This window comes from Sinocyclocheilus grahami, unplaced genomic scaffold (genome assembly GCF_001515645.1).
Source record: "Sinocyclocheilus grahami isolate Dianchi unplaced genomic scaffold, SAMN03320097.WGS_v1.1 scaffold465.1, whole genome shotgun sequence".
NCBI classification, from domain to species: Eukaryota; Metazoa; Chordata; class Actinopteri; order Cypriniformes; family Cyprinidae; genus Sinocyclocheilus; species Sinocyclocheilus grahami.
In genome coordinates, this window is record NW_015505644.1 from 1,168,611 (window position 1) to 1,184,456 (window position 15,846).

A 15,846-nucleotide genomic window follows, 5' to 3' on the forward strand; every position below is an offset into this window, starting at 1 on the left:
CACAAGCTTCCAGTACACAGAGACAACAACAACACACAGATAATAAATTTTGTAGCTGAATCAAACCAGACAGTTACTGAAGTGCACAGAACAGACTTGATGACGGCTGAGTAGAACTGCTTCAGCAGCTCCTGTGGCAGGTTGAATTTCCTCAGCTGGCGAAGGAAGTACAACCTCTGCTGGGGCAATGTGAATGAATGACTCCACTGTCGTTACAGTGCTATCTATTATGGTGAGTGGGGGGAGTGCAGGGGGGTTCCTCCTGAAGTCCACGATCATCTCCACAGTTTTGAGGGTGTTCAGCTCCAAGTTGTTAAGACTGCACTAGACAGCCAGCTCTTTAACCTCCTGTCTGTAAGCAGACTCGTCTCCATCCTTGATGAGACCGATGACTGTAGTGTCATCTGCATACTTCAGGAGCTTGACAGAGGGGTCTTTAGAGGTGCAGTCATTGGTGTAGAGGGAGAAGAGCAGTGGGGAGAGGACGCAACCCTGAGGGGTGCCAGTGCTGGTGGTGCGGTTGTTGGATGTGAATTTACCAATTCTCACTAGCTGTTGCCTATCTGTCAGAAAGCTGGTGATCCATTGACAGATAGAGCTAGGGACAGAGAGCTGGGTTAGTTTGGTCTGGAGGAGTGTGGTAGGGATGCACATGTCTTCACAGAAACTGATATATGATGTTTCAGATTCTGTGAGCTCGTCCAGATCTGTTATAAGCATGAGCCGCGTCAGACTGGTCGTGGCGGCGGTGTTGCAACAATATATAGTGATGTCAATGAGAAATGCATGCTTATTAACTTTCAGGTATTTGACAATGTATATAAACATGTTTATGTTGATTTTATTTATCCCTCTTCTCTCAGTCTTCCTAGCATGTCTATTTTTTATGACTGATTGGTTGGTAGAGATGCATAATGTTTGAAGCATAATGTGTCCCATCACAAGAAATAAATAAAAAAAATATGCAACATTGTCCCCAACATAAATAACCACACAAATTAATATTGGTTTTAGCAGGCAATACAATAACTACCAAATTCTCTACAGCCCCACTGCCCACATTTGTGCTGGGCATTAATTTTGCACTGTTTGTATTTGACACTAAACACTATTCATTCTTGGTGTTCAATGCGTCAAACAGCCAATGTTTTCATATCTTAGTTTGTTCTTCCTCATTTGACCTTCTTTGACACAGGCGTACTCACTCTCACAATAAATATTCACACAAGCATAAATATTAAATGGCAGTCAAGTCTCCGGCACATCCAAGCGCGGTTTGAAGTGTTTCAGAGCACAACTAAACACAATGGCTCTTTGTTCTGTGGCTCTTCACGCTGCACTACTATTTATTTGCACCATGTCTAGACACCAGTCACGCGTTACATCATTAATTATTCTAAATTTAACATCATATTTGAGTTTCATTCACATTATCAAATATATTAGCACTGCTTTTGTTTTTAGCCCATATTGGCTGTGATAACTTAAGCTTATATGTAACATACAACTGTGCCAACATGGACAAATGCAACCAAATCTAATAAAGGGCGTTTTTTTGTTTCTTATATTTACTGTAAATCTGGACACCACATTTATTACATGATATTTACAGCGTATTAAAGGAATAGTTCACTCAAATCTGTCAATTACTCGTCATCATGTCATTCCACATCTATATTCAGTGAATAATGACTTAGATTTCAGTCTGTTCCTCACATAAAACTAATTAATGAGTCCCATGAACTACTTTTATGATGATTTATGCTACATTTATGTTGCTTTTAGTCCATTTCAGAGCTTGAAAGCCTTTAATGTTTTCACTGAATGGGGGAAAAAAAAAAACACAGCGTGAACATTTTTCATCTCTTGTATTCTAGAAAATTATACGGTTTGGAATGACATGTTGAGTAAATGATGAAAAAATAACGACGTTCATTGTGTGATTCCTGTTTTCAGTCATGTGAGCGTATGAGAGCTCAATTGTTCTTGGGATGCTCTTAGTAGCATTTGAGACATTACTTAATTCTTATAACGCTAACTGAAAGTATTTATCATAATGGCGAAAACCCATTACGAAGCATTTATGATATTGAAGATAACGGCATGGACTTGATATGTTCACTACTGAGTATAAACGCACTCACACGTTTGACCTCTGTCAAACACACAGCTATGGAATCAGTGCATATACAGTAGAAATATGGGCTATTTGGAAAACTGTACACATTTTGTTGAATGTTTCATGCTGGCAGAGGCATTGAATTTCTTCAGATGATGTATTTGACCTATGTCGTACACTCACACACATACAGCACGCACAAACATGTAAACACTTTCCTGGACAGAATGTTCATGAGAACGTTTGGCTACCAAAGATGAGTCTCCCGGATCTCTGAGATAATGTTACTGGCTTTCTTGAGCGCCTAAAGGAGAAAGCAGAAAGAGCAGCATTAGTAACACAAAGCAAACTGCATAAAAAACTTGCTGGTTCTGGATCATTAAACACCTAGTAACTAGCCATGTTGGGGAATATCAAACTAAAATTAAGAAGCTACTAACTTAACTACGTTTTTTTGTTGTTGTTGTTAACCTGCCAGCAGCTCAGATTTTTGTTTTTATTTGTTGCTATTTTTTTGTGCTATTTTTATTGTTGGTCAGAAATTATGATCAATAATTATTAAATATATAAAAATATACATTCTTCTTATTATTATTATTTAAATAAATTATTCTCTAGAGCAGTGGTTCTTAACTGGTTTGGCCTTGGGACCAATAAAATAAATGTTTTTGTTCACATAGTATGTGTGTCAGACGCCGTTCCATGTTTTGTGTGTTTTGCCCCATGTGACCCAGTTTCTCCCTCATGTTGATTGTTCATTTGATTCCAGGTGTATCTCATTAGTCCCTTGATATCCTGTGCTTAAAAACCCCAGTCCTTTCAGTTAGTGTCGTCAGTTGTTGCATTGTCTTCCTGGATGTCACTCCTGAGTTCCTGTGTTTGTTTCCCTGCGTTCGTTGTCCATGTTGAAGTTTATCCCTACTTCAGGAAACCTACTTCATGTAATTAGTGCTGAGATTGCAACAGGGCTCATTAAAACCCATCAACCTCTGAAGCGTTTCTACGGATGCTACTTCACTCAAGCAGCCTAATAAGTAAACTACTTAAACCTCCTGAAATTTACGACACCTCTACAGTACATCCTCACTGCGTAACACATATCCTCTGAAATATAAAAATAAATATGAGGCAGGACAGTCAATGAGAAATGCATGCTTATTAACTTTCAGGTATTTGACAATGTATATAAACATGTTTATGTTGATTTTATTTATCCCTCTTCTCTCAGTCTTCCTAGCATGTCTATTTTTTATGACTGATTGGTTGGTAGAGATGCATAATGTTTGAAGCATAATGTGTCCCATCACAAGAAATAAATAAAAAAAATATGCAACATTGTCCCCAACATAAATAACCACATAAATTAATATTGGTTTTAGCAGGCAATACAATAACTACCAAATTCTCTACAGCCCCACTGCCCACATTTGTGCTGGGCATTAATTTTGCACTGTTTGTATTTGACACTAAACACTATTCATTCTTGGTGTTCAATGCGTCAAACAGCCAATGTTTTCATATCTTAGTTTGTTCTTCCTCATTTGACCTTCTTTGACACAGGCGTACTCACTCTCACAATAAATATTCACACAAGCATAAATATTAAATGGCAGTCAAGTCTCCGGCACATCCAAGCGCGGTTTGAAGTGTTTCAGAGCACAACTAAACACAATGGCTCTTTGTTCTGTGGCTCTTCACGCTGCACTACTATTTATTTGCACCATGTCTAGACACCAGTCACGCGTTACATCATTAATTATTCTAAATTTAACATCATATTTGAGTTTCATTCACATTATCAAATATATTAGCACTGCTTTTGTTTTTAGCCCATATTGGCTGTGATCTCATGTTGATTGTTCATTTGATTCCAGGTGTATCTCATTAGTCCCTTGATATCCTGTGCTTAAAAACCCCAGTCCTTTCAGTTAGTGTCGTCAGTTGTTGCATTGTCTTCCTGGATGTCACTCCTGAGTTCCTGTGTTTGTTTCCCTGCGTTCGTTGTCCATGTTGAAGTTTATCCCTAGTCTCCTCGCTCCTTCGTTCCAGTCCTCATTGTGTGAAGCGTGACAGAACAACCGGCCCAAAACAAGATGTCTAGAAATTGGAGAGGTATGTAGAAGATGTAGAAGTGTTCCTAGAGTGCTCTAACCAGGTGAGCTGGTTCAATTCTGCTCTCGGTGTCTGTTTTCGGCTGGGGCTGGATGACGACGTAATCGGCTGCGATCTTCCCACGTATAGTTTTCCTCTGATCGAGCTGGTTAATCATGTCCTGTATTTAAATGGAGTTAATCTGGAGGTAGAAAAAGTTTGGCTCGATCATCATCCAGTCCCTCCCGAAAACCACCGCGCCTCACCAGCTCACCCCTCGCCAGGACCCTCCACATACCCATCCAAATGTTCTGACCACCCATCTCTGTCCTCAGCCCAGAAACGTTGGCCGTTCCTCAGTCAAGTCCGCCGGGCGTTCATGTGGCAAGCCCGTTAAGCGTTCATGTGGCAAGCCCGCCGGTGGTTCCTCAGTCAAACTTGCCAGTCCCAGTCCCCGAATCCAGCCCGGTGTGGGCTCTAGTTCCCGAGTATAGCCCACGGAGGGCTCCTGATCCCTAGTTAAGCCCCGGAAGTGCTCCTGATTCCCAGTTCCGCCCAGGAAGGGCTCCTGTTCCCCAGTTAAGCCCAGGAAGGGCTCCTGTTCCCCAGTTCCGCCCAGGAAGGGCTCCTGTTCCCCAGTTCCGCCCAGGAAGGGCTCCTGTTCCCCAGTTAAGCCCAGGAAGGGCTCCTGTTCCCCAGTTAAGTCCAGGAAGGGCTCCTGATCCCTAGTTCTGCCCAGGGAGGGCTCCTGTTCCCCAGTTAAGCCCAGGGAGGGCTCCAGATCCCCAGTTAAGCCCAGGGAGGGCTCCTGATCCCCAGCTGTTCCCCAGTTAAGCCCAGGAAGGGCTCCTGTTCCCCAGTTAAGCCCAGGAAGGGCTCCTGTTCCCCAGTTAAGCCCAGGAAGGGCTCCTGTTCCCCAGTTAAGCCCAGGAAGGGCTCCTGTTCCCCAGTTAAGCCCAGGAAGGGCTCCTGATCCCCAGTTCTGCCCAGGGAGGGCTCCTGATTCCCCGTTTAGCCTAGGGAGGGCTCCTGATCCCCAGTTCCGCCCAGGAAGGGCTCCAGATCCCCAGTTAAGCCCAGGGAGGGCTTCATATCTCCAGTTAAGCCCAGGGAGGGCTCCTGATTCCCCGTTTAGCCCAGGGAGGGCTCCTGATCCCCAGTTCCGCCCAGGGAGGGCTCCAGATCCCCAGTTAAGCCCAGGGAGGGCTCCAGCTCCCCCGTTGAGCCCAGGGAGGGCTCCAGGATCCCCAGTTAAGCCCAGGGAGGGCTCCAGGATCCCCAGTTCCGCCCAGGGAGGGCTTCAGGATCCCCAGTTAAGCCCAGGGAGGGCTACTGATTCCCCGTTTAGCCCAGGCAGGGCTCCTGATCCCCAGTTCCGCCAAGGAAGGGCTTCGGATCCCCAGTTAAGCCCAGGGAGGGCTCCTGATCCCCAGTTAAGCCCAGGGAGGGCTTCTGATCCCCCGGTAAGCCCAGGGGAGGGCTCCAGATCCCCAGTTAAGCCCAGGGAGGACTTCAGATCTCCAGTTAAGCCAGGGAGGGCTTCAGGATCCCCAGTTAAGCCCAGGGAGGGCTCCTGATCCCCAGTTCCGCCCAGTGAGATCCATGTTGAAGTTTATCCCTCGTCTCCTTGCTCCTTCGTTCCAGTCCTCATTGTGTGAAGTGTGACAATGTGTGTACTGTGTATATTTATTATGTGTATATATAAATATGCAACCATGCATATATTTATTTAAGAAAAATATATGTTATGTTTATATATTACTATATAATATAAATTATATGAATATAAATATATACACGTAAATATTTTCAAAATATATACTGTATGTGTGTGTGTGTGTGTATTTATATATACAGCACACACAGATATATAATGTAACTGTGAACTGATATACATCTAGCAAATGGCTGCAATATAACAGAGTGAAAAATTTAAGGGGGTCTGAATACTTTCCGTACCCACTGTATATACAGCACGCACACACAGATATATAATGTAACTGTGAACTGATATACATCGCGCTGCAATTGACGAGTGCGCACTACAAGCACGGTATAACGTCTGACAGGACAGAATAGTTCGTCTTTCTGAGGTGAGAGACTTTTTATTTCGTAACAAGTTACGAAAATAACGATAGGATAATGACACTGACATTAAGCCTGACATCATCTCATCAGACCGCAGACGCTGAATCGGGACAGCGCGCTTTTCTCAGGCACTCTTTACTTAAACTGCATCTGACAGAAGTGTCGACAACAGCTTTCATGCACGTCTTTTAAAATAAAAGTCTCGCATCAGAAAAACATTTAGAATTACGTTTTTTGTTGTTTCTTTGACTGTACACTCCGTGACCCGCTCAGAGCGGTCTTGCGACCCACCAGTTGAGAAACACTGCTCTTGACTAGTGTTGGGTCGTTCTGTACTGGAATTAGTCAAGTAGTTCACCTGGTTCGAGTCTTCGGGTTTGAGTCGGTCGTTCATCACGTGACAGCCCCATAAGCTTAACCTATGCAGTCTGAGCCGGAAAGAGACTTAACAATAATAACCAACTCTTTATTTCCTTTGTTACATCATTCAGTGTTATGGAAAAGAACCATAATGACAGAAATTCAAATATTAATATATAATAATAATAATAACTATGCACCCGTTTGTAAGGAAACTTGTAAATGAACTAATTTCTCTATCCAATGCTGTCACGTCATGACAGCAAGAACGACAAATACTGACAAAAGAACGAATGATTCGAAAGACTCGAGAGATGAACCAATCAATTCTCTTTCCGGCTCAGACAGCATTGGTTAAAGCGTATGGGGCTGTCACGTGATGAACGAACGACTCAAACCCGAAGACTTGTCAGATAAGAGGTGAGGTGAGCTAATCATAGACTGAAGACCCAGGTAAACAATTAATTAATCTTTTCTGTTTCTTAAAGCAGTTTTGTACTGTTTGTAGTGTGATCAACGTTTGAGTAAGTAGTAGATGTATTAGGGAAGTAACACGTAACATTTTAATTATATTTTGCTAAAATGAACGAAATGACTCGAAAAAAGATTCGTTCATTTTGCTGAACGAGACTCAAAGGTCCGAGTCGGTAAAATGATCCGAACTTCCCATCACTACTCTTGACTCAACTTAGTTTCCATCTCTAATACTATACACTTACTATATACTTATACACAAATACACGCCAATACTATACACTATTTAAAAAATAATAAAAATAACTGGCTTAACTTATTTCTAAGACCAGTGTAAATGTGACGTTTTTGTTTAGATGTAATTTCAGTTGGTTTAAAATAAATTTTAGTGCAACCTACTGATGAATCATGATTTCTGTATGAACACTATCAGTTACTCTTTAGAGACTAATTTTTACTATTAACTAACTATTAACTATGACTTTTGTCTCAATCAACTTCTAATTTGCTGCTTATTAATAGTTACTACTAATAAACAGATAATATGCTAGTAATATGCATGCTATTAAGCAACTATTTCATAGTGAGAATTAAACCTTAAAATAAAGTGTTACCACACTTTCATATGCAGTTTTTACACAAAAGTGTGTACAAACACGTTTAGTGAGTAAGACTTATTGTCTGCTAATTTTATTAGCTTACTAACACCTTGTGTACAAAATGTGTTACTACTACAGTCCATTGATCATGAGTAGCTTGTAGCCTGACAGTCTGCGTTTTCAAAGTAGCTCTCCAACACTGATAGTTAATATGGTTGAATGTTTGTTGAAGACACACACTGTGCACACAGAATACATTATTGTGCTCAAAAACAGCTAGACATCGCATATGAGTACACAATGCATGGCTGACATGCAACATTTGCTATAGTGCGTCAGAACACCCACCACACACCAGCTATTAAGTGCAATGGATTGGAAGAGTCGTCTCGTTTTTAAAATTCGGACAACTATTAACTAGATGTGGCATCTGAAACGGCCAATGCCTTAATGAGTATGGATGTGGCGGTGCTTAAGATGGGATGGATTTAAAGACAACTTTTATGAGAGTACACACAGCACAGCAGACTCTCAGCATGCGAACTGAAACGCTGCTGCTAAAAATATATAAAACCACAAGCAGTAGTAAAGCATTCAATATATGCATATGATTTTCTATTCAGAAGCCATTAAACTTATAAAAGTTATAAAACTTTCATACCTCATTAATGAGTGAATGTGCAAATATTTTATAGTTTTGAATGTTATCATGTTATTTACAGATTACTAGCTTTTATTAATTTTTGGTTACATTTTGTAAGGTGTCCTTGTTACAGTGTAATAATACATAGTACTGATTAACTACATGTACTTACTATATGGTTAGGGTTAGGTTTAAGGTTACTTGCATGTAATTATGCATAATTGATTGTTATTATAGTAGTAAGTACATGTAACGTGTAACAAGGACACATTCAAAAAAAAGTTAAAAAGTAATTTTTTTTATTAGAAAATCTTTGAAATTAGTTATTTACAGATTACTAGCTTTTATTAATTTTTGGTTACATTTTATGTAAGGTGTCCTTGTTACAGTGTAATAATACATAGTACTGATTAACTACATGTACTTACTATATGGTTAGGGTTAGGTTTAAGGTTACTTGCATGTAATTATGCATAATTGATTGTTATTATAGTAGTAAGTACATGTAACGTGTAACAAGGACACATTCAAAAAAAAGTTAAAAAGTAATTTTTTTTATTAGAAAATCTTTGAAATTACAAATTATACATCAACTACAGCAAAAGTGTGATGCAAGAAAATAATAATTTATCAATATTTATGAGAAATGTTATTTGAATATATCATTGTATGAAATTTATAAAAACATGAGAATTACCAGTATTAAATGAAATGGTTTTTACTAAATTCCTTTTAACTCATGGCTACATATTAATCTACATATCTAGGCAAGGCAAGGCAAGGCAAGTTTATTTGTATAGCACATTTCATACACAATGGTAATTCAAAGTGCTTTACATAAAATAAAATAAAAACAATAATCACAACAATAAAACAAGGAATTTAAAAACTTTGAAAAATATTAAAAAAAAAAAAAATGATTTAAGAGGTTTAAAATTACAAGTCTTCACAAGTCTACATATTAATTGTCTACCAAAACAACATCGATATTAATCTGGAGTGTATTAAACTAAACATATACATATTACTGACATACTGTACATTTTTACTCCTAGATGAAAAATATTAGTTTTTCATGCAGCAGTGGTTTCTCAATAGGCATGTATATTCATGTTTACTAACAAAATGTAGTCCTAAAAGTGTTTGGGGAATAAGAGAAAAAAAAAAAGTTCCATATTTTTGAGAGAAACTCATTAAAAAAATGCATAATATCAGGTGTAAGCCAATAATGGCTACACACACAAAAAAGTAAAAACATTTTTTAAAATGGTTACATATCTTTAAAAAAAGTCTTAAATAAAAAATAAAAATAAATAACTGATGTGTATTTTGATAGTCTTGGCCTATTTGCACAGCCTGGTTCCTATTCTAAAACCAATAATTTTTTTATTCATTTTGTTTTTCATTTCTTCCAGGTCAAAACTGACCCCAATGCATTATAAGGTTTAAATGTACTTCAAACACACACAGACGTACCTCCAGCATGTGTGCAACCTCTGTGCGCTGCTGAGCAGTTTCCTGAGACTCGATGAGCAGCTGCTGCAGCAGACGCTGTTTGTAGAGCTGACCGACCAGCTCACTCTGCAAATGCTCCTTCACAAAATTCACCAGGAAGTGCATCACCGTCTTTGGCACACTACAGAACGCAGAAAAAAAAGCATCAGATGCGAAGTGACTCCTAGTCATCCAGTTATGTGGCACTATGAATCTGACCTGTCCTGGATGCTCTTGCGCACGATCAGGAAGTAGCACTTGATGAGCCGCTGGATGACCTCACAGTCCCTCTGCTCTCGAGTGCTCAGCTTGCGGGATACTGGCACGGCCTACAGAAACATTTTCAGAAGTTATTTGTCTTTCATGGGTTTTCTCTGAACGTCCAGGTATTGTTGGCTTCTGTAGTTATGAGATAGTACCGTGTCCAGCAGGTTGATGGCTTTAGTGGGACTCCCAAACCCTGGCACGGGGCCTTTATCCTCTGACGGCATTTTCTCATTCTTCCATCGCTTACCTCCATCCCCAGCCTCCGCCTGTGAAAGAGACAAAAACTACTCCCGTATGGATTTGGAGAGAGAGAGAGAAAGATGGAGAGACAGAGAGAGTTTCAGTACCTGCTGGCTGTTGACAGATGCAGACACTTGGGCAGCGTCTGTGAAATCAGGATGTTTGGTGTTTATATAGGCCAACTCGATTGCAACTAGATTATGAACCTGAGAAGAAGCAAACATGAATTAACATGACGACACATTTTCAGAATTAGTCCAAACTGTGCTCTGAATGTGTCATGCGCTCAGGATTTTTATATATTGTGTGTGTGTTTGCGGAATTAAAATTCTGCCTGATATCAGTAAGGCAGATGTTGGTTTCGATAATCTTTTTCAGTTACCACCAATATGCATGATATTACAGAATTACATTTAAATAAATCAGTATACTATTGCCTGTGGAATTTTGCAGAAATGGCAGCACCTTAAAATAGACATGGATTTTATTATAATTTGATAAATATTACAATTAATGGTGCTGTTAAGAGTTAGTGTTGGATGATGGTAAAGCTAAATGAAATGTAACAATTGGGGAAATAAGCATGCACACAATTACATATCCAATACTGACTGATAACAATAAATGAATAACAAAAATAATAATAATATTTGGTGATATCAATAAGGCAATAATTATTTTAATGTTACCACTGATAAGCGATAAATGGCCAATATTAACATTATACACTATTTTATCTTAATAAATTTAGAACACAACACTAAAAATGAAAATCAATTATGACGTGGTCACATTTACCACTGTTTATGTTTGGTGAATTTCCGAACTCTGGATTTTTGGTAAAATCCAGTTATTTCAATAGGAATTTTGTGTGAGGGTGAATTATTTCTCCACACAGATTAAGCAGTGGTTTCACCTTAACTTTAACTCACAATGTGAATTTAGGCATCACAACAATATAACGTATTGTATGAAAAATGCAGATTTATTTTGTTAAGATTTGATGAAGATTGTAAAAATATGGGGGATGAGCATACACAATTATATATCCAATACTAACCATGATACTAATAACCTCATATCGTCACACTTTATTTTAAGGTCCAGTTCTCACTATTAACTATGACTTTTGCCTCAATAAACTCCTAATTACTGCTTATTAATAGTAAGATAGTTGTTAAGTTTAGATATGGGGTAGAGATTAGGGATGCAGAATATGTGCTTTATTAAGTACTAACAAACAGCCAATATGCTAGTAATACACAAGCAACTTGTTATTTGTGAAAACTAGTCCCTAAACTGAAGCATTACTATACATACACATGAACGTAAAAGAGGGACATGATTTTTGAACATTTTTATGTTGTGTGTTTTTGCAAATGAACTCTTCAAACAGTTTTTTACTTCAAGCCATTGCTTCCAACTAAAATAAACTCTGTCCATAATAATGCTTTCTCCAGTGAAAAAATTTAGTCTGAATCAGATGACAAATATGACTTTTACAAGTGCACACAGTCCAACACAGTTCTAAAGAAATATGTCCTTGGATTTTGATGTGAGAGGACAAGAAGGAATATACCTTTTCACTGAAGGGAGCTTTGTTATGTATTATGGACTTGTATCTTGGGCAGAAGCGATGCTTTAAAAGTTAAAATTACTTAATGATGGATTTGTTTCTTTAAAACGCAGCTTTTGTCTTCATAAGATGTTAACTGATGGACTGGAGTGGTGTGGATTACTTGTGTATTATTGTGATGTTTTTATCAGCTGTTTAGACTCTCATTCTGACGGCACCCATTCACTGCAGAGCATCCATGGGTGAGCAAGTGATGTAATGCTACATTTCTGCAAATCATCTACATTATGGATGGACTGAGGGTGAATACCTTTTCAAGAATTTTTTATTTTTTTTTGAGTGACCTATTCCTTTAACATCTAACTACACGTTATAATACAAGCGTGGATGTTTTGCATCAAATATTAATAGTCAGTGAAGCACCTGTGTGCTGTAGGCAGAGCAGTGCTGGATGATTCTCTGAAGTTCCTCGTGTACGAGCTCCACACAGCGCAGGCTGGGCTCCTCCAGTCTCTTGATCTGTTTCTTCACCAGCAGCTCAAAACTGACCTCAGGAACAAACAGCGCCGGCCGAGGACCCTACATCCATCACAACCACCAAATACAATAAACCCACATCTAGTCTGCATCGGTTATATAAGTGTTAGAGTGTGTCCACAAATTTTGACCAATAAACTTCCAGGGCTTTACAGCTATTCTTGATAATCATAATTTAATAGTGATTGCACTCACAGAGAACCATTTCTACCAGGAGAAATATTTCAGAATTGAAAGAAAGAAATATACACACTACCAGTCAAAAGTCTGGAATAATTAAGCTGCTTTAATTAAGTCTTAAATATGTGTAATTTTCAGCACTTATTTAATCAAAAATACAGTAAAAACAGGAATATTGTAAACTATTATTACAATTGAACATAGCTGCTTTCTATTTGAATATATTTTACGATGCAATTTATTCCTTGAATTTTCAGCATCATTACTCCAGTCTTCAGTGTCACATGATCCTTCAGAAATCACTAATATGCTGATTTGCTGCTCAGTTATCATCAGTTATTATTGGTATTCAATTATTGATAATGTTTCTTATCAATGTTTTTCAGGATTTGTCGATAAATTTAAAGTACAAATGAAGAGCGTTTATTTTAAATATAATCCTTTGCAACATTCTAAATGTATTTACTATAACTTTTGATCAATTTAATGCATTAACTTTTTTGGTAGTGTATTAACTAACCAAACAATTAACAATTTGTTCAAATACAAAACAGCTCTTTAAAATTGCTATAATATTTTACAACATTACAGTTTTTACTGTATTTTGATCGAAAAAGTGATCATAAAATACTTCACTCAAAAAACATTAAAAACACCTTACAATACCAAACTTTTGAACAGTAATGTAGTTACTGTTAAAGGTCCCATATTGTCAAAACTGAAATTTCCTGGATTTTTTCTAGGTCTAGGGGCTATTTAACTACCATATAAGTTTCAAAACAGTCAGTCCACAGTCAAATGCACACAGCCTGCATAAAGTAGCGGTGACTTTTCATGAACCGTTGTGACTTCCGTCAAAAGTTGACATCAGAACTACACAGTCACCACCTTCAGTCACCACCCCGAGCACCGCCCACCGTCCCACTCTCCTTCCCACCGCCAAACCCCCAGACAACATTGCGTCCATGCCATTGCTGAGCAACAACAACACGGAAACATGTCAAAAAGGTTAACTTTAACCACGAAACCAGATCGACCGACCTGTAATGTTACACTCTCACTCAAAGGATAGACAATCTGACAGGATTGTTACAATGAGGTGGATCACATCTAACTTGTATAGTAAAGATAAACTCACCGTGTCTATCTAACTTAGTTATGATGAAGATGTATATACATTTCAATTTCAGCAGGAAACAAAACAACAGGCCAATCAGAAGAGAGGCTCATGTATATTAATTAGACAGGCCAAAATCGACCTGTTCTCAACAGATCTCCTGAGAGAGGAGCTGTAAAAATATATTGAGATGGTTTTTGGTACTTATACCGCAAATATATATTCTTAAGGACATCAAAACCTAAAATAAAACTCCAGAGAGGTGTCAAATATGTGACCTTTAAAGATTTTATTTATTTAAATTAAATTTTTGGAGGCCTGGAAATGTGTTAAATTCAGCATCTATTTGCATTTGTTTGCATTTGTTTCCAAAATTCATCAGGATGAGGACATGATGAATACTATGCATTGTACCACAACATTGTGTCTCGGAAAAACCTTTTTAGAAAATAATTGTCACTAGTCATGCAGTTCAGTTCCCTTTCAGTCGGTCACTCCGAGTCACGTCGGTGACCGACGAATTGGGGATCTCGCTTCGAGAGACCAATCTACTTCGAGTGTAACTAAACGAGCCAATGCACATTGGCATGCAATTATTGCATCCAGCTGCCGCTGATCACAGCGTGAGCATAAAAAGGCAGCCGGTGCAATGCATACCAGCTTTTCACTTTGGAGCCGAGCGACAACATCGTTCTGCTCCATCCAAGTGTCTTCAGTAAGCTACGAGTTCAACGCGCTCTTGGAAGCTTCTGGTGTTGGCGGACGGCGCTTCAGCGGTGGTCGTTCCTGTGTCGAGTGGGTTGCGCACTTCAGGCTGCACTACCCCCTGTTGTACTGCCAGCGGCCATTTCCCCTGTGCACGTCAGCACTAAAAGAGCATTTCCCTGAAAGAGCAATTTCTCTATGGGTGCGTCTTTGTAAAGAGGACGGATCGTCGTTTTAAAGATGCCGTTTCACCCGTGCGTTTCTGGGTGCGGTCATTACCTGGCGTCGCTGCCTCACGTGTCTGGGCTTGAAGCACACTGAGGTGGCATTCGTGGATGAGTCATGTTCCCATTGCGGGAAGATGACCATTTCGGAGCTGCGGAGTAGGCTTCGCTACCTTCAGGGGGCGGAGTTCCGTTGCCTCTGCCGCGATCCAGTGCTCGTTCTGGCGGCGGCCAGATGAGGACTACTTCCAGCAGTAGCGCAGGCGGTCTGAGGGTTACAGTGGTGGCAAACCCCTCAGGGAACCAACCCTCTGGGGCCCACCACTCCTCCAGTGCTCCTCAACCAGCAGAGCCGCCGAAGGAATGCCCACCGGGGGGGATCGCCGCATACCCCTTCTCTGCACCATCTCCTCTCCAGAGAGCTCTCCCTCCGATGCAGCAATCAACATCCGAAATTGCTCTCTGGGCAAGTTAACGCTTATACGGCTTGCGGGGCAGCTGCTTCCGCCTTACACGCTATGGCGTTACTGCAGGTGCACCAGGCCAAGGCACTGAAGGACCTGCACGAGGTAGGTCACGATCCGGAAGTTATGAAAGAGCTCCGAACCGCCACTGACCTCGCGCTCCAAGCGACGAAGGTCACCGCGGGTTCTCTGGGTCGTGCAATGTCCATGCTTGTGGTCTAGGAGCGCCATCTATGGCTGTGTCTGGCCGACATGAGGGACACCGACAAGGTTCGGTTCCTTAATGCCCCTGTGTCCCAGACCGGCCTCTTCGGTGACGCGGTGGAGAGCTTTGCCCAGCAGTTCTGGCTGCACAGAAGCAGACTGAGGCGATTCGACACATCCTGCCCCGGCGGGCAGCTGCTGCCTCCAGGTCGCCGAGGGTGGCCCCCTGTGTCCGCAGCAGCCTCCACCCAAGCAGCGCTGTGCAGCCGGGTGTAGGCAGGCCGACCAACCCGTCCAGGCCCCCGCCAAAACTGGCGGCAAGCGGAAGAGCAAGCGGCCCTGAGACGGGTGACCCAGAGATGGAGGGATCTGCTTTTTGGGAGATGGTGAACGCACCACTCCCTCCCCCCGAGGAGGGCCGGGTGGAGAATATTTTGTTTCGTTTGAGGCCATACCCTAATTCT

General features: G+C 40.4%; 1 protein-coding gene across 1 annotated transcript in view; it reads right to left on the bottom strand.

Moving 5' to 3' along the window:
* Nucleotides 1-792: 792 nt before the first annotated feature.
* LOC107553126 (dynamin-1-like protein) overlaps nucleotides 793-15,846 on the bottom strand; it is a 41,164-nt gene continuing 26,110 nt past the window's right edge. The window contains exons 12-17 of the mRNA XM_016235247.1: nucleotides 12,375-12,530; nucleotides 10,483-10,581; nucleotides 10,288-10,401; nucleotides 10,088-10,197; nucleotides 9,851-10,010; nucleotides 793-2,423 (exon numbers count right to left, since the gene is read on the bottom strand). Coding sequence (XP_016090733.1) covers nucleotides 2,367-2,423; nucleotides 9,851-10,010; nucleotides 10,088-10,197; nucleotides 10,288-10,401; nucleotides 10,483-10,581; nucleotides 12,375-12,530 — 696 coding nt within the window. The 3' untranslated portion in view covers nucleotides 793-2,366. The remainder of the gene's footprint in view (nucleotides 2,424-9,850; nucleotides 10,011-10,087; nucleotides 10,198-10,287; nucleotides 10,402-10,482; nucleotides 10,582-12,374; nucleotides 12,531-15,846) is intronic.